At 51.0% G+C, this 19,159-nt stretch overlaps 2 protein-coding genes across 24 annotated transcripts in view; one reads left to right on the top strand and one right to left on the bottom strand.

The window, feature by feature from the left end:
• ADPRM (ADP-ribose/CDP-alcohol diphosphatase, manganese dependent) overlaps window positions 1–19,159 on the bottom strand; it is a 384,694-nt gene that overhangs the window by 280,146 nt on the left and 85,389 nt on the right. The gene's annotated exons all lie outside the window — the stretch shown is intronic.
• Window positions 11,050–18,248, top strand: TMEM238L (transmembrane protein 238 like). Of its 4 annotated transcripts, XM_059908138.1 has the most exons (4): window positions 11,050–11,511; window positions 11,776–11,935; window positions 12,071–12,208; window positions 14,107–14,289. In XM_059908138.1, the coding sequence occupies exon 1, from the start codon at window positions 11,174–11,176 to the stop codon at window positions 11,411–11,413; it is 240 nt and encodes a 79-aa protein (XP_059764121.1). In that variant the 5' UTR covers window positions 11,050–11,173; the 3' UTR covers window positions 11,414–11,511; window positions 11,776–11,935; window positions 12,071–12,208; window positions 14,107–14,289. The 4 variants fall into 4 exon arrangements, with proteins under 4 accessions (XP_059764121.1, XP_059764120.1, XP_059764118.1 ...); XM_059908137.1 differs by lacking the exon at window positions 12,071–12,208; XM_059908135.1 differs by lacking the exons at window positions 11,776–11,935; window positions 12,071–12,208; window positions 14,107–14,289 and adding an exon at window positions 17,231–18,248.

Here is a 19,159-nt window from a genome sequence, read left to right as displayed (position 1 = left end):
GGTTATAAGCAACTGTGTAAGAAGGAAAATGGGCACAGGGAGAAATCCGCTCCAACCTCCACCCTCATCCCATCCCTATTCCTCATCCTCCTTCTCCAGGGTAAAAGCAGCAGTTTGGCTTGGTGAGGACAAAGCTCTCAGGACGTGGGAAGAGAGACTCCACAATTCCTTGTGGGTTTAGGAGAGCAGGTCCCAGAGAACTCAATGCAAGGCCAGGTGTTCTGAGCCTTGCCCAGGGCCTGGCACAGATGCCCAGGGAAGTTGAGGATCCACCCCTGGCAGGAAACAGCCTGATCTGCAGATGCCACTATAGGCGGGTCTGAGCAAAGGTCCTGGTGCCCTTCTGCTTCCCACTGCTCCCTGCTCCTGTTTTCCTGACTTCCTCCTTGAGGCACTGTCTGTCTGTCCTCAGACATCATCATTGGTGGAGAGCCCTACAGCTTCTCAGAGCCCACAGCACCAGTGTAGTGTGTAAGCCACAGGACTGGACACTGGGCCCTGGGCTGAGAGGGGGCAGAATTGGGCCTGAAGCTGGATCTCTAGATCCTAATGCCAAGCACCCTCTCTGGAGGCCCAGGGCACTGAGGAGAGCCAGTTTGGACCCGGCCAAAGAGAGAAGGCCCAGCCCTTTCAAGAGATGGATGGTGCTGTCCAATATGGTAGCCACATCTGGCTACATACACTTAAACTTAAATTTAATAAAACTAAATATAACTAAATATTCAGTTCCTTGGCCACACTAGCCACATTTCAGATGCTCAATAGCCACAAGAGTCTACTTGCTACCATATTGAAGGAACAGATTATAAAGTATTTCCATCACTGCAGAAATTTCCACTGGACCATGCTCGTCTATAATGACACAGCTGAGAACCCAGTGGAATTCTTCAGACTGCCTATACTCCTATATTGTACATATAGTATACTATATACTATATACGATACACTATATTTTATACACAGTTCCTATACTATAGTCTTCTCATTGCCTTCTTGAATTTGGAAAAATAAAATTCTTTCTCCTTTCTATTTTTTTTAATTTCAGCATTTATCTTCTTAAAAATATTTATTTATTTATTTATTTATTTGGTTGCACTGGGTCTTAGTTGCAGCTCTCGGGCTCCTTAGTTGTGGCTCGCGGGCTCCTTAGTTGTGGCTCACAGGCTCCTTAGTTGCAGCTTGCTAGATCTTTAGTTGTGTCATGAGAACTCTTAGTTGCGGCATGCATGTAGGATCTTAGTTCCCTGACCAGGGATTGAACCCCATCCCCCTGCACTGGGAGCGCAGAGTCTTACCCACTGGACCACCAGGGAAGTCCCTTCAGCATTTATCTTTATTTAGCTTTTCCTTTTCCCTACTTTCTCTGGTTCATGTTGCTTTTTTTTTTTTTTGGCAATTTCTTATGATACATAGCAGCTTTTAAATAAAGTTTGTAAATTAAAATATTATAAAGTTTAGTCATGCGAGATGAATACGTTCTGGAGTCTGCTGTACAAAACGTGTTGCCTACAAGTTAGCGAGACTGCATTGCACACGGAAACATTTGTTAAGGTGGATCTCCTGTCATGGGTTCTTAACCACAATTTAAAAAACCATTCATTTTTTTAAATTAATAATTTATCATTTTAATTAATTACAATGGTACTTGGCCCTTCTAAGTCCTTAAATAACTATGCTTTGGCTATTATATCTGAAATTCGGAACTTTCAGTGGGAGTTTAAATATCCCACTATAGTGGTATTTTTTTTCAGGTCCTCTAAGCTAAGGCATTCGTCCCCCTGCCAGGTTTCCTCCCATCTCCTCAGGCACCTGCCCTCAAGGCCAGCACCTCAGATCTGTGAGTCAGGCTCTTCTCAGGGCCCCTGGAGTTGTGATTCTTGCTCCAGACTCTCCATCATTGGCTCCCCTGCTCTAATGCATCCTGCAGGTGAGAAATTCCCAGGCCATTTTCCTCTGGCCAGGCTCAAGGTACTTGCTGACCCCCTCCGGGTCCACCGGCCTGCAGCCCCAGTGGCCGTGGGCTCCGGAGGACAATAAGAAGGTGCCCTGCAGAAGGAAGAGGAAGACAAGGCCGTTCTCCCAGGGCCCTCCCGCCGCTGGGAAGACGCGTTAGTGGACTTAATCTTCCAAGAGCACTCAACACAGTTGACCATTCATTTTCTTCTTGAAACACCTTCTTCCTCTGGATTCAAGACACAGCCAGCTCCTGGTTTCCTGCTACCTCTACAGGTATTCTTTTTCTCTCTCCTAGTCCATGCAGCCGCGACATGTGGGAGAGCCTCGGGATCCGTCCCAGGTCCTCCCTTCTTACTGAGCTCTGTCTCAAGGAGTCTTGAGCCATCTCATCCCTACCACCAATTTGTCGCTGACTCACAAATTCCTGTCTCCAGCCCAGAGCGAGAGCCCCCAACCAGTGTGCCAAACCCATCGTGTCCCGAACTGAATTCATAACTTCTTAACCACACCTGGCCCTCTTCCTGTCCGTCCCATCTCCGGAGGCGCCCGGAGCATCCAGCTTTACAAAACAGAAACCTGGTCTTCGACAATGACCCCTTCCTTTCCCTCATCCCCACACTGAGTCTGTCACCGTGTCCTGTCGATTTCAGTCCCGGGTTATCGCTCAAATCAATCCACTTCTTTCCATCGCCACTGTCACCAGCTTTACCTCTTCCCTGGTCTACGGCAACCACGCTTACTGCCTGCCACGTGCCCGTTGCTAGTCCCTCCAGTACTCTCTGGACACAGCAGCAAGAGTCCCCCTGAGAAAACGCGGGTCATATCACATTCTGCTCAACACTCTCCGCTGGCTTCCCAGTGCTCTCAGGAGAAAGTGTGAACACAGCGCTTTACTGCCTTTCCTCCTCTTGTCCCAGCCACGCCGGCAGGGCCACCTGCCACCTCACAGCTTTTGCAGACTCTCCTGCTCTGCCTAGAATGCCGTCACCTCCTCGTCACCCCTCCTCACCCAGCTCACCTGCTCAGCCTTTAGGTCTCAGCGCAAACATCACTTCCTCAGGGAAGCCTGGGCCCACGTCTTCTTTGTCTCGTTCTCATAGGATGGGATCTCTTGTCCCACTGATCTCTTGTCATATTGATACATTAATTTACATGACTGATCGACATCTGCCCTCCCCAAGCCTCTTTCCTCTCTTCCCTGTCACCACTTGAAGCTCCCTGAAGGCAGGCACTGCATTTCTCTACCTCACTTCTAGCTGACTTTGCACCCAAAGATGTCTCAGCAGCTCAAGAGAGCTGAGCCCGGCCCCAGCGGAGCCCACGGTGGAGAGGCAATTAGACGTGGAGCCTGGGGGTTGAGGCACCCAAGCAGAGGCCGGGAGAGCAGCCCTGGGCCTGGCTGGAAGAGGAAGTGGGTCACAGACAGCCGAGCCCGGTGCAGCTTCACCCCGGAACCTGCAAACAGGCTTTGCAATTGACTGCTCCTGAGGCAGGCAAGGAAAATGGTGACAGAAGATTCTAGCACCAAACCCAGCAGATATCCTGGGGGCGATGCCTTTGGATTTATAGCTCTGATAAGTCTTACTATGTGCCCAGCACTTAATTCAGAGCTGAGTGACAGCAGAAACAGATGGCAAAACTAAAGGGTGTGGAAAATAAAAACTAGAAGCACAGTAGACCATTTCCACTGTGTGATGAGACTTCACGGTATCATCGTGGAAGCATTTTGCTTCGGAAGGAGTTGTGGGAGCACAGCTTCCTCAGAGACAGAGAGGAAGCAAGAGATGAAAGCTATAAAGGTACACTGAATGGATCTGGGCAGAGTCGGAGGAAATCTGCGGAATCACTCTCAGCTTTCCCAATATCTGGGAGTGCCTGGGAGTTATAAAATGAATCTAGTCATACACAGCGCGTGTTGGATTACAAGGACAAGGCAGAGCCGTTCCCTGAGAGGGATGTCCAGCCTAGCGAGGGAGATGGAAAACTCAACAAATTACCTCCGTGCATGTGCCAGGTACTATAAAAGTAACCGTCCAATTAAATAAGCATCTGCATCTTACTCATTAGGATGGCTGTGATCAAAAGAACAGAAAACAGCAAGGGTGGGTGAGGATGTGGAGAGATCAGAACCCTCGTGAACTGCTGGCAGGAATGGAAAATGGTGCAGTTTCTATCGAAAGCAGTACGGAGGTTCCTCAAAAAGTTAAAGAGTTACTATATGACCCAGCAATTTCACTTTTAGGTACATACTGAGAAGACTTGAAGGCAGGAATCATACAGATATCTGTACACTCATGTTCATAGCAGCATTATTCACAATAGCCAGAGGGTGAAAGCAACGCAAGTGTCCATCGACAATGGATGGATAAACCAAATGTGGTCCATACATACAATGGAATATTATTCAGTCTTAGAAAGGAAGGAAATTCTGACACATGCTACAATACCGATGAAACTTGAAGACATTGTACTAAATAAAATAAGGCGGTTACAAAGAGATAAACATAATATGATTCCACTGACATGAGGTCCCTAGAGTAATCAAATTCACAGAGACAGAAAGTAGAATGGTGGGTGCCGGGGGCTGGGGAGAGAGGAATGGGGAGTTATTGTTTCATGGGGACAGAGTTTCATTTGAAGACGATTAAGAGGTTCTGATAAGGGATGGAGGTGACGGTTGCACACAACAATGTGTGTGTACTAAATGCCACTGAGCTGTACAGTTAAAAATGGTTAAAATGATAAATATGTGTTGTGTATACTTCACTACAATTAAATAACTTTAAAAAATAATTTTTAATTAAATGGGATTAAGAATGGAACTAACTTGATTCTCCAAGGATGCTGGGGAAAGAGTTGGCATGCGGATTGGGAGCCGAAAAAGAGCGAGACGTGGTATTTGTATTTAGTGTGGACCCACCAACAGACAGGGTGCAGCCACAGCTGTTACTTTCTGAGTGAACGTAGGCGAGTCTCTCAACTGCTCTCAACTCTGGAGCAGGAACAGGGCTGCTGGGAGGACAAGCTGATGCTGAATGTGGACGGATGCCATTGTACATGCAAGTGCAGCCCAAGTGCATATGGACATATGATTCTCTGCTAAATAGGGGACAACGTCATCAACCTACTGAGACCAAAGGTGATGGGCAAGGGGGAGGGGTGATGCGGGACGCTCTTGAGGTCTGAGTAAGAGTGATGAATGGTTAGATTAGCCCTGTGGGGAATAAGATAGAAAGACCAGGGGAGAAAGCTAAAGGGTTTGCCAAGCAGCAGGAAGGGCTCCCTGAGCTGCATGTAGATGGAGTCTAGAGGCCCAGGCAGGACGCTCTGGGGAGCTCTCTCAACACCCCCTGGTAGCCTAACAGGAAGAATGAAGATCTCTGAAAATTGTCGGATGCTCCGAAAATAAGAGTGAATGTTTTTCTGAAAATAGTGACCCTAGGCTCCAGCCCAGGAAAAAGGAGGAATACATGAAGATTCATTGGAGATCACCGATCAGCATCAATGTTTTTCCAGATTCCAGCACTGTACCTCTAGGGCTATATGAAATGATTCTGGCTGGCACACAGGTTCACGGCACAGTCACTTTAATTCTCATCCAGTCTTTCCTATGACTTCTGGGACTAAATCTCGAATGGGGACTGTAAATCTGTCCCCTCTGAAATCTGTGCGTCACAGGCCTTCATTTGAGAAAGAGAACGGGCCTCAGGCTCAGCAGCTTCAATAGACAACTGTGTCTAGTTCGGGAGTTGATGAGTCTGGTCCACTGCTTAGTTTTGTAAATAAAGTTTTACTGGAACACAATGAAACTATGACCCCTTGGCTATAATGGCAGAATTGAATCGTTGTAACAGAGACCTTATGGGCCACTAAGGCTAAAATGTGTCATATCTGGCCCATTACAGAAAAAGTTTGATGACCTCTGGACTAGCTTAATTAGAAAGTTTGTTTTCAGTGTATATAGTCTTAAATACTTGCTGTCTGTTATAAGTAATATCAGTTTTCCACTGGTGGTGGCAATAATTAATTGAAGTTAAAATCCATTTAAAGAAAAAAATTAACAAAATATTATAATATTAGCAAATGAATATAATAACACATTAACAAATTAAAATGGTGTTCTATAATGAAGAATAGAAGCAGACTGCAGTTGTGGCAGAATCCTGGGGGCAGTACACATATGAGGCTTGGTAAACACTGGGTTATGAGAGTAGGGACGGTGGAGAGATTTGTGAATGATGGAGATAAAGAGCAGCTGCAGTAGAGATGAGACTGGGGACTGGAAAGGCATTTCACGAGGCTAAGGCATCCATCAGGGGTGGAAATGTAGCCATCAAGAATGGAGGGGGGCTCTGACAAGTACAGGTTTCTGGTAACTGACTGTACTGCTGAACTGAATGAATAAGCATTTTCAGAACTCTAATGAAAAACTGATGAACTCATAAAAGTGCTAACAAAAGATCAAGATGAAAAAAAAAATTAATTACATGGGACTGAGTGAACTGATGAGGATGAGTATAATTTTTGTGACTTTCTGTCTGAATTAAAAAAAAAAAAAATCCCACAAGGACTCAGAGGCAAAGAATATACAAATCAATTTTCACTGCAAAGTAAAGGAGCTGTTACAGTGGAGGATTACTGGACTGAATGTCAATATTATGACATAGTATGAGTGTGTTTCATGTTTGGTAATTGCAATCATTGTTGCTTTTGTTGTGGTCATCCATGTACAATGCTTGGTGTCAGTCTATTTATCTCTTGTAAAAATAAAATACAGTGTGTGTGTGTGAAAAAAAAAAAAAAAGAATGGAGGGGGGGCTCAGCACGGACCTAGTGGGGGGCGGTGGGACAGGGAGCTGCCATCAGGCGAAGCCAAGACTGATAAAGGGAAGAGGATGATGGTGCAGGAGAGTCGGTGGCAGGTCCCTCCCAACCTGGGGTTTTCCCTACAGAAGCATCGTGGCAGGAAGGATGTAATAAAAGGCATCAGTGCCAACCACACGGTAACACTTGTCTATGTCCCCGAGTGCAGGTTCTAAGCACTTTACACCTATGAACTCACTTATTCTTCACAGTAACCCCGTGAAATAAGGCATTATTTTACAATGAGGAAATCGAGGCACAGAGAGGGCAAGTGACTTTCCCAAGTTTGCACAGCTAATGAGTGGCACAGGCTCGTGTGGTTAGACCTGCTCAGCATCTGATCCCTGTCACTCAGGAGGTGACTGAGCCTTGGTCAGTCAAATAGTCAGGCCCGGAACCGTGACTCTGGGTCAGCTGAGCACCCGGCTGGCCTGTTCCTGTCTCGGTCTCAGCTTGCCCCTTAGGATCCAGGTCACGGAGAGGCCGTCATACTCATGACATCACAGGGAGATGACAGATCATGATGACTGTGCCAAGGCAGTGACGAGGTCCCAACTGCCAAGAGGGGGCGGCACCGTGTGGTGGCAGCAGGAGCACAGCCCTCCCGGAGCCACAGGGGTGGCTGCAGCCCCCAGGATTCTCAGAAGTGGAGGGGCAGAGGGGCCCTAAGAGACCAGTCCCGGGAGCCACTGGCCAGGGGTCTGGGCGTCCGGCTGTGCCCTACACACCACGTTCATGGTTCAGAAAGCATAACAGATGCCTACTGTCTTACATTTCCCCATTTTGGTAATTTTTTTCCATCATATTTATCACTCTCTGAAATGATATCATTTATGTATTGTTTAATTATTCATTATTTGTCTCCCCCCTTAGAATGTTAACTCCGATGTCAGGTTCTGTAGTTGATGCTATTCCCTGCTGCCCGACATATAGTAGGTGCTCAGAAGTACTGGTCTGATTTAAATCCCACATAGGCTCAGGCTTCTAAATGTGTTGAGGTCACTTGGGGTTACCCACTTTGGAGGATGATGAGCTCCTCAGTGATCAGGGGGAGGGGGGCAGCCAGAGCCCAGGCAGCAAGAAGGCCCTGCGTCCTCGGCTTCTCTCCCGGGGACCCAGGGACAACCAAGGGCATCTCGGTGCCCCAGGGGCTGAAGCACTCCTCCTGGTGCCTGGTGGCATGGTGGGCCACGTTTAATAGGGTGCTAACTTTGTCATGATGTTTCTGAAACCTTGGTTTGAGAGTCTGAATTTTCTATCTATACCACAGCTTAAGTCAAAGGATATCCCCAAATAAACAATCCTTTTAGCTATTGTTACAGGTTGAATTGTGTCACCCCAAATTCATATGTTGAAATCCTAACCCCTAGTACCTCAGATGAGAACCTCATTTGGAAACAGGGTCATTGCAGATGAAATTCTTTAAGATGAGGTCTTACTGGAGTAGAGAGGGTCCCTAATCCAATACAACTGGTGTCCTTATAATAAGGGTAAATGTGGACACAGAGACATGCACACAAGGAGATGATACTTGAATATGAAGATGATGTATCTACAAGCTAAAGAATGACAAAGATGAGCAGGAAACCACCAGAAGCACAGAGAAGGGCCTGGAACAGATTCTCCCTCTGAAGGAACCCACCCTGCTGACGCCCAGATCTCCGACTTGTGGCCTCCAGAACTGGGAGGAATCAGTTTCTGTTGTTCAAGCCAGCCAGTCTGGGGTTCTCTGTCACAGCAGCCCCAGGACCCTCAAGCCCCTGTTTCCAACCATGGAAAGGCCACACAAGCTCCCTGGGGGAGGAAGAGGGTGGTGGCATCCTTGTTAAACTGAGCCTTTCACGTGACTGTTTCTTGTATGACCTGCCCCTGATCCAGGCCAATCTCCATCCCCCACAAACCTAGTCACCCCCTCACTGCTCGGCCTCCCACTTTTCCAGCCCGTCCCACTCAGGGCCTGGGTCTCACCTGGCTTTCCATCACCCGTCCCGTCTCCCCCAGCTGTGTGGACATCTAGACGTCTCAACACACAGGAGATGGACGTCAGGGAACAGGAGCAGGAAGATGCATCGGGCGGGGGTGGAGGGCTCCTCATAGCCTGGCCAGGCTCCTGGGTGGCCCACGGTTAGACACTCGCAAGGATGGCCGTGTAGTGTGCGAAGGAAAAGGCAGGCTGCAGACGGAGAACAGGGTGGCCCATTTCCACAAGGAAGAGGAGCAATATTTGTGATTCTGGCGGATGAAGGCCAAGGGGGGGGGTGCTGCCTAGCTCTGGATCCAGAAATGGTGAGTGCTTTCAGTCTCCTCCCCTTTGCTCGTGAATATGTCATGGTTTTTTCAGCTGGAAACCTGTGTGTGTGTGTGTATGTGTGTGAAAAATAGTAGAAATAAAAATTTGGAGGAGTTCCAGAACCTGAGGAACCCATGTTCCCCTGGGATGCTGAGGGTCCGTGTTGAGTAAAGCTGACCTCAAGTGGGGTGGAGGGGAGACGACTTCACTCTTACCAGCTTCTTTTTTTTTTTCTTTTTTCCACTATAGGTTATTACAAGATATTGAATACAGTTCCCTGTGCTATACAGTAGGACCTTGCTGTTTATTTTATATAAAGTAGTGTGCACCTGTTAACCCCAAGCTCCTAATTTATCCCCCTCGCACCAGCTTCTCTTTGATCCAGCATTTCAGGAGTATGATTACCAACCATCCCGGTTGGCTCAGGACTCAGAGACCTCCTGGCACCCAGAAATTTTCACACTAAAATTGCTGCTCACATTTACGTACACAAGGTGCTGCAGAGGAGCCCAGGAACCTGTGCACAGCCAGGCCTGGACACACCAGCCTGGCCCTGCCCAGCCACACGAGGGTTTCTCCACCTGCCCTTGCAGAGGGCATTGCGGTCCTTCAACTGTTCTTCCCAAGAAACTCTCTCTAGTCAAAGCTGGGGGCAACAGATTGGAAGACTCATGGCTTCTCCTACCCGGGGAGGTGTTCTTGTGTAGGTACCTAATCCCTTCTGAGGACAGACTGGGAAAATGATGCAAATACGGGGTGGCAGATTGGCTTTAGTGACTTCTCACTTTGAGATGCTCCAGACTGGCTAACTCGTTTCAGTCAAGTCTTGTGTTCCAGATGCTAAAATCCGCAACTTATAAAATTCTCTCCCTCCCCAATGCTTTTTTTCTGAAGGTTTCTCTTCATCCTGCTCATTTTACATATAGGAAACGAAATTTGAACCCCTTATCCCTAAATTTGAACCCCTTCCCATCCACAGGAGAAGGCAAAAGAAAGAGTAGAAATTATTTTTCAGTTGTGTGGGGAGACAGAGGTCCAGAGAGGTCTGGTGCCCTGTTCAAGGCCCACGGTGGACGGGGGACAGAGGAGCGCTGCCTGCGCGGCCCCGTAGAGACGGCTGAAGACCAGACCGCTGCCGCGCTGTCCTCGGTTGGTGTTCACTCAGCACACCCTGGGAGTGGCCCGGTGATAAGACCTACTTCACACATAACCCCTCAGGATTGCGGGCAGTGTCCCCGCGACAGAAAGCAAACATGGAGTTAGTCAGTCTGGAAAACACACGCAGCCAGAGAACCAGGTAAACGTTTCTTGACTTTTGCCAGGAGTTGCCTTCTGGTCCATGCCCAGCCCACCCAGACAGGGGCACGAGTCCCCTCCCTCCCTGGCGTCCCCTCTCTGTCCTCTCAGTCTTTTTCATTGCTGTCCCTTCCCAGGGTCTGTGTTCATCCCAAAGGGCTGTGATGAGCCTTACTGTAGGAAGCTCGGGTCCTGGGGGCTTCAGAGCAGAGAACCTACAAGCCGCACCAACTTTTCCTGCTGCTGATGCACTTCTTACGGCACAATTTCCAAATCTATTTACATCAACAAACTCTCTTCCACAGCTTTTACATAAAACCTCCCATCCGCACCAGGAAGAGTAGGGCAGAAGCGGGTAGGGGAGGAAGCCCCGACCCTACCACACGTCTCAGGAGCCCGGGAGGACTTGCCCAGGACTTGAGAGGCAGAACGAGGGCAGGACAGCCCCTCCCCAAGACCCACAGGTCCCAAGTCCCCAAATCCATCCAAGGGCACCCTGACTCCTCTCCTGCCACGTCACTTGGTTGGCCTCAGTGATGAGGATGTCATTCCTGAGCCATGAAACAGTTAAGAAATACCCCGCCCCACTGGCTGCCATGCTCATAAAGGGAGGTCCCCGTGTACTTCCGTGTGGCTCCAGATGGGCGGCTCACTCACTTGCTCACACCCAGCGGGGAGCGAAGGCAGAGGCCAGCAGCACTGCCACCTTCCCATGCAAATCAGCCCCGGGAGTGCAGCTGGGCCCCTCCCGCTCCTGCCTCCCGGGCAATGCTCCTGGGGAGGCCCTGGGGAAGATGCCACCCTGGGCGCTGTGCTCTCTTCCTCGGCCTGGCCCTCGTGCTCGACGTTGTGGGCCTGGTCCTCTTGCTACTGGGCATCTTCGCCTCCCTCGACTTCTGGGACTTCTTGGTCTATACGGGGTCCCTGATCCTGGCTTTCAGCCTGCTCTTCTGGATCATCTGGTACTCCCTCAACATCGAGGTGCCTCTTGAGAAACTGGACTTGTAGTTCGGAGGCGGGCAGAGGAGGAAGGACTCAGGCTTCCTGGCAGGCGGACGGGCAGGGGCATGCTGCGCTCCCACCCCAAATGCCCCACCAGGGACCAGGTGAGTGCACAGGAGACCTGCCTGGAGGGGTGGCCCGGAGGCTGGGACGAGCAGGGGGAGGCTGGAACCCTCTGAGGCTACACAGGCAAGTGGCCCAAAGACTGTCCCCCAGCTGGGGATTCTGTCCACCTGGGCTCCAGCTGGCCAGGAGAACGTGGGGCAGGTACTTCTCCCCCGGGGGACCCTTTTCCTCATGGAAACTGGAAAGAGGGTCTCCACAGACCCCATGACTTCTGATCCACCACGAATGGTCCTGCCACGCAGAACAGGAAGTTATCCCTTCAGCTTAAAACTTGGAGAAAGGAGCCCGTCTCGATCCTCTGTTGGGGAGAATCCTTGCTGGGGAGAAAAGCCTTTGGCCCTAGAAGAGGATGGAAAGTTCCCCGATGCTGCTTATGCCTTGCCCTGTGAGCTGCTTGCTGCGGTAGGAAACAGAGCAGAACCACCCCGCATGGCCCTTCTCACTTGCTTCCTCCCTGCACCTGCCCAGGTGGGACACACGGCAGGGGGTCGGGACCTGTCCCCACGTCCCCGCTCAGTGCATCTGCCCCCCTCTCAGCAGTGCCCCCACCCCACGCCCCCAGCCAGCCAGCACACCCCCAGCCAGCCCGGGACACCGGAAGTCAAGGGACCATGGCTGACCATTTCATCCCAGCTGGGCCAGAGCTCGGCTGACCATGTGTAACCAAGGAGGCAGGTAATTGTAAGATTTTTCACATGGGCATGGAAAGCAAAAGATAGAGCTAGTCTGGCCCCCACAAGCCTGAATTAGAGATGGCCAGCTCTCCCCAGGGGACTAAAGTCGGAGTCCTGGTTGGTTTGGTCATCATTCCCTCCTCCCAGGTGGGCAGGGACCTGCACTCAGGCACAGCCAAGCACTCCACTTTGAGTGCTGCATGTGAGAGCAAAGGTCATTGCAGAGTTGGAAGGAGGAAATAATAATCGCGTCTTTTCTGGGGGATTCCACGCGACCCTTGGAAGTGAGAGACAGAGCAGCAGTTTGAAGAGGTTTCCGTAGGGGAGGCTAAACTGTCCCTGGCAGGTGAAAGGAAAGAGATGAGAAGTCAGAGCACCTGGGCCTTGCTCGGAGCGGCACCACTTGTTTGCTGGTGACACTGCACAGGAGGCATCATGCCCTGAGCTTCAGTCTTCCCGTCTGTAAAATGGGGATAATGTTACCAGCCCTTGTTGCAATGGTCAAAAAGAGGTAAGGCAGGAAGAGGCTCTTTGCACATAATGTGGTTCTTACACATGCCAAGTGTTGTTATAAACATACAGCAGAGGGGAGTAAACTGACCCAGAGTCCCAGCTGGGGGTACCTTGGTGTGCCTTAAATTGGTAGTGGTGGGGGTCAGCTTGAAACTTCAAAATGTGCATCATGAAACTTCAAAGCAAGAAGGGACCCCAAACTTTGTTTGCTCATTCACGAGGATGCGTCAGGCACCGTGCCAGGCAGTGCGGGTGCTGGGAAGAGTAAGACACATGAGGTCTCTACCCTCGAGGAGTTCCCGTCAGGCGAGAGACAGACATTAACCAGACAGTCTGACTAACAAGGTACGATAACAGTCAGGTGAGGACTAGGAAGAAAAGGAACACCGCTCCTTGGGAACGTTCAGTAGAGAGGCTGACCCAGAAGGTGGAGTCTTACAGAGAGAGGCGATAGCTTGAGCAAACTTCCTGGGGTAGCAGGAAATAGAAGACAGCAGGGTGATTGAAGGGCAGAGGGCAAGTGCAGGACAGGGTTAGGGCCCTGCAGTGTGGGGAGGCCAGACCAGGGAGGGCCTAAAAAATCCTCTCAACGATTTTAGCCATTATTTAAGAACAATAAGAAGTCAGTAAAGAGATGTAAGCAGGGGTGGGGACTTGACATAATTTGATCTCTGTTTCCAAAAGACCACCTTGGCCGCGGCACGGGTGACGAGGATGACAACGATGGCGACGGGCAGTTCACGCCCACTTGGGGGTCTCAGTCACTTGCCTAAACAAGAAGGGTCTCCAGTTCAGTCTCCTCATCCCACACATCCTCCCCTCATTGAATGGAAGGTAGTTCAATAACCCAGTAGTGAAGACCATGGGTCAAGACCCAGACTGTCTGGTTTGAATACAGTTTTGTTGCTTACTAGCTATGTGGCCTGGGGCAAGTTATGGACTAGCTATGGGCCTAGCTATGACTCCATGCCCTTGTTTCCTCATCTGTAAAATGGAGATGGTACTAATACTAGCCTCTGTTTCAGAGCTGATGCTAATAACAGCCCTGACCTCATAAGGGTGTCGCAGAGATTAATTTAACGTGTGTATAGCACCGTGTGAGTGACGACTGATAAAACAAGGGGCACTCTGATAAACCTCTGTCACGACGCAGGTAGCTGGTCCATTACAGGCAGGGTGGGACCTTCCTCTAGCACAGATATCCCTGAAGCATTTCGACCAATTCTTCAAGCAGCATATGGCATTAAGACTCCTCAGTGGGTGTAAGAATGAGGGCTGCCCCAGAACACCAGACTTCTGTCCAGGCTCAAAGAGACGTCAAAAGCTGTGGGTCCGTTGTAGCCTCCACTGAATATAATCACGCAAATATCTCCTTCACCTTTTCAGTCCCCAAACTCCAAGTTCTACAGGACCCTAGAGCCAGCTGGCCCTTTTCATCCAGCTTCATCTGGACCCTGCATCCCCGACAATGTCTGGGGCTGGCCCAGAGTGATGGGTTACGGTGGACCGAGACCCGCTGTGCAGGGGCTGCTCACTTATAGGAGCTGCTCACCACCTCCTGGATGACCTCAGGCAAGTCATTTGACGTCCCTTTAGAGTAGGAGGTTTGGTCCCCAGGAGAGGTTTCATACTGTTCTCTGCAGAGGCCGCTGGGGGCTGGGGCTGGGGCTGGGGAGGGAGTGAGCAGGCAGGATGCCGGCAGCCCCGCCACACCCCCCACCTAGAGCCCTGTATGAAAGTTCACACTGAACTTTCACGTGAGCCTTCATGTGAACACAAGTTCCGACGCTGAAAGATATTTCTGAAAGGCCTAGACTCAACCCCCTTACTTTGTACGACCTTTGGCCTGGGCATCATCTCCAACCATATTCATGATTTACAGGCAGTTTGTAACTGGCTCTGCCGGTTCCCTAATTCTCAGAGTGGAGCAAAGGGAAGAACACGGGTTCCGTGAATTCACAGCCCAGCACGTCTCCCAGTCTCAGCAGGATGGTTGCTAGGACCCCCACCCCCACCCCACCCAGAGAGAAGCAGGCCACATCCCAGGCAGGAGTCACGACAGGGCAGGGCCACCTGGTCACTAAACCTCCAAGTCCCCCCAGGAGTTTCAGGACTACTGGCTTGTTTTTATCGCTCAACTGTGTACCAAGCGATTTTATCACTTGGTCACTGTATTTCCCGAAGCTTTGTTTGCTCCACGCTCTACTGGCTGGGCATTTCTTGTAGATAAAGTCCCTGCAGAGGCAGGGGAGGGCGCTTGTCCTTTAACAAGAGGGTGTGAGACTACACTCCCCCCCCCCCCACACACACATACATCCACAGCCCCGCCCTCCATACACATCCCCCCATGTACATGCACCCAGATTCCCTCCATAAGCACGCCCACCGACACACACACACACCCTACACGCACACCCACCTCTCCCATGGCCGCCACACATCACACACACCCAACATGCACACAGTCTATCACAGACACACTCACACACCCACACACGCCCACACTCCTCCCCTACACCTTCTACACACATCAACACCCTACACATGCGTCCCTCCCCCACTGCACACACGGTCACACGCACACCCTCACCTGGCCTCACACTCACATGGCCGCCACACCCCATCCGCCCTGTTCACACACAAACACGCCCTCACACCTGCCACGCGTGTACCAGAAACACCCCACAGAAACAAACACTCCCGCTCCCCAGCAACCGAAGCCAAACGGCATGGGAGGCTCACGGCCTCGAGCCCTGGAAGGTTAACTTTTTCCAACACGCAGACTCTCCTCTCTGCCGCGGAGGGGCCAGTGGGGCTGCCGGTCGGCTCAGAGCAGAGCCAGACGGAAAGGCCTGCACCCCCGCTCGGCACGGGCTGGGGCTGCGTGGAGGGCCAGACATTCCTCTAATCCCCGGAGGAATTTTTAACCTAGAGGGAGAGGTAAAGCAAGTACATAGGGCCTCACAAAGAGTACACGGAAGGAGCGCAGTCTCACGTGGGGCTCTGAAAGCCCAGATGAGGAAGAAGCCCCCCTGGCTGGGCAGGAAAGGGGGTGGTGTGTGGCTTCAGACGTCTGGGTCCTGAGCAACAAGTAAGAACGTGACAGGCAGAGCTGGCGCTCGGGCAGAGCCAGAGGGAAGGACCGCACAAAGGGAAGAATGAAAGGGTGGCCCAGAAAGGGTGAGCAGACACAGGGGACCGGGGTTAGGCGTGCTCATTGCTGAACTTGGAGGATGCTGATAGCCAGATGAGGATTCTGAAACGTGGAAAGCAAGGAGGAATTTTTGATGACTTCACAGCCTGGAGAGCAACACGGCTGGGCTCCACTTGAGGAAGAGTAACTTGGTGTCACGTGCAGCAGGGGTAGGGGAGGAGAGGCACAGGGACGGGGGACCATTGGAAAGCAGGGGTAGTCATAAGAGAAAATGATGGCCACAGGGAGGAGGGGAGGGGGACAGAGAGAGAGCATGGTGGACAACAGGCGGACGTCCTGGTGTCCCTCGGGGGGGTAGCGGTGTCAAAGGCTTCAGGAAGCACTGCCACCGTGGAACAAGGAGGTCAGGGGAAGGCAGGGGTTTGCTCAAAATGAGGTGTTTTCCTTTGCACGTGCAGAGCTGGGGGTGCAGATGGTATCGATGGGCAGAACTACCCAACTGGAGTTGAATGTGCAGACTTTCAACTCAGAAGGGGGATCAGGCGTGGAGATGGAGTTAGGGGCTGGAGACAGGACTGCGGACGAGATTGTAAAGGGTGGGAAGGAGGAGGGAAGGAAGGCAGGTCGGGAGCCCAAAGAGGATTTGGGCAGGTAGCAAAGAAGGCAAAGGAGGACACGAGACCAACGGTGAGGGGAACTGACCTTCAAACGCTGCTGAGTCGTAAAGCAGGGTGTAGCCTGAGGAAGGATGATGGGGCTTGGCAATGAGCCTTTATCAGTGAGGTTGGGGACAAAAACGAGACTGGTGCGCCTTGTGGAGTGGCTGCTGAGATGTATAAAGGAGCGAGCCCATATCAGTCTAAAAAGTCTTTGGCGATGAAATGGAGGGGGTAGGCCAGTAGCCTGACGGCATAGCTGATCTGAAGTATGGTTTCTTCAGAGGAAGGGGATGCAGAAAATGGAGCAGGATGGCAAGTGGGGGGAAGGAAGCCAGCAGAGAGGAAACGAGGACGCTGAAGTTACAAATGGAGAAGGATGTCTGGCTGTGCCTGGGGTGCAGGTGGGTGGTGAGGTCCAGAGGCCAGGGAGAGATTTGCTTGGCCTGCACGGAAGGATGGGGGAAGACAAACGGAGGTTTGGTGACTGCCTCGGTATTTATTAGGCCACTTATTTTCATGACCTCATTCAATCCTTACAGCTCTGTGGGTTAGGGGTTCAGATTCCCATTTTACAGGTGAGGAAACTGAGTCTCAAGGTAGTTTCAGGACTAGCCCACTGTACCTGTGCTGTCGAGGGCCAGCATTAGAATGCACAACCGAGTCCAGCGGACTCCAAGAACTACGCTTGTTTTGACAGATTCGAATCTCGGACTGATCCATCTCGTCTTCATTTATTCAGCCCACGTCCCATCTGGTGGAGAAGCAGCAGAGCAAGCTGATGCCCTGTTTCTGCAACACATCCTGTAACAGAACCCGGGAGGAACCAGAGGCTGTGAGGTGGAAGCTTTCAAAGCATCCGCTAGGCTGCCCAGGAATGGCCACGAGCGCCCGGCTTCCGGCAGGTTCCAGGCTCCATCAAGAGACCAGCACCCCTGCCCCGGGCCACTGACACCACTGCCGGCACCCCAGCCGTTTGTGAGGGTCTGGGGAGACCCTAATGTTGGCACAGCGGGGCTTTTATGGCAATAACCCCGCCGCTGTGGGCTTGCGCACCCAACGGGAAGTCCGTCCAAAGTCCGAATGGGATCTCCTGCTCGTCGGCTCTCTGGACAGACTGTGTGAGCCCCTGGAGGGCCCACCTCATCCACCTCTTGGTGTCGTCCAGTCGGCACGTGGTAGTGTATTTCAACATGCCGGTTGCCAAGGCAAATGCAGAGCTAGTGCTGAGTGCAGGAGGTGCCCCTCCTCGGTGCCGGACACCCGGAACCACCAGTGCCGCCCCCGACTTGCACGACCGGGCCACACGGGGGTGGGGGGTGTTCACATTGAGCTTTTAGTCAAATGAAACCCTCCGGGCATTTTTCTGACAAGTTTCTGACGAGCATTTTCTAGACTCTGCTGTGCTGTCCTCGCGTCATTCATTTCTTGATCCTAAGAGCAGGCCTCTGTTTTTATCTTAATTCAATTGCATCTAGTCCAGCGCAGCCCAACCAGAGCACCTAGCGACCTTCACAGGCCCATCAGACGTGCTCATGCCTGTCACCTGTGCTCGAGCTGCCCCCCTAATTTATATGTCCCCCAGCTTAATTCTGTACTTTTTATTTATATCTCACCCTAAACGTGTATGTGTTTCTTCCAGAAGCTGCCTCAGATCTTTTGCGGTGTGAGGTAGTTACCTAAATAAAGAAGCTGACTGGCCTTTTAACACAACATAACCTATTTCTGGGTCTGCGCGGTTTCTTAACTACTCCCAAACTCCCGGCTTTAGGGCATCTTCTTCCCATTCGTTTAACCTGCCTCTGTGCAAATCCCGGAATTCTACATTCAGTACAGCACCTCTTGGGAAGAAACGCACAGAGCCCAGTGGATGGAGACAGTACAAAGGTTATCCTGACACCGTGGAATCTTCTGGAAGCTCTGTGCTCGGCCACCAGGCCAGCTTCTCAGAATTAGGCTGGACTCAGGAATCTGAAGAGATATCATGAGAGAACATTCTAGATAAGGCACCAGAAGAAAGATTCTGCCCCTACCCAGAAGCTTCCTTGACCGTCGTCGCTTGCAATCCTATTGATCTTCCCAGTTGGAAATTTCTCGGTGTGTCAGACCTGACTCCATACATGGAGGAAACATTTCCCTTTACTTGAAATTGTAACGTTAGCACAGGAGGGAAAGTCACATATAATCAAAATCACTGAACAATTCCTTAAGAAGACACTTGTTGGTGGCCACATAACTTCTCTTCATGAGACCGAGACAGGTTTTTATTCTAGAAGTGGAACAGGTTTCTGGTTCTTTGGCTGGGAACCAAATGGAATGGTTGGCTGTCGTTTCACAGCAGCCGTGTTGTTCCAAATATGCAAATCTTGAAAATCGAGGCTCACGCTCAGCCCAGAGCACATGTTCACATCTGCGAGAGGCTGGAGGGGCTGAGGCTTGCTGAGTGGCAGCAGCAGATTCCAATCTCCTGCGCCACCCTCACGAAAGGGAATCTCCTTCCTCACTTAACATCTTCCTCCTTCGCTCTTTCTTCTGCTGGTTAGTGTGCAATTTAAATGCGTGCATGAGACGGCTCTCCATAGAGAGCATTTGTTCAACTCCTAAGGTCTCCTGAGTTACAGGGCGTGCT

The sequence above is a fragment of the Balaenoptera ricei genome, chromosome 20 (assembly GCF_028023285.1).
Source record: "Balaenoptera ricei isolate mBalRic1 chromosome 20, mBalRic1.hap2, whole genome shotgun sequence".
Classification (NCBI taxonomy): Eukaryota; Metazoa; Chordata; class Mammalia; order Artiodactyla; family Balaenopteridae; genus Balaenoptera; species Balaenoptera ricei.
Note: the sequence above shows the minus strand (reverse complement) of the source record. Positions and strands in the feature narration are given on the sequence as shown.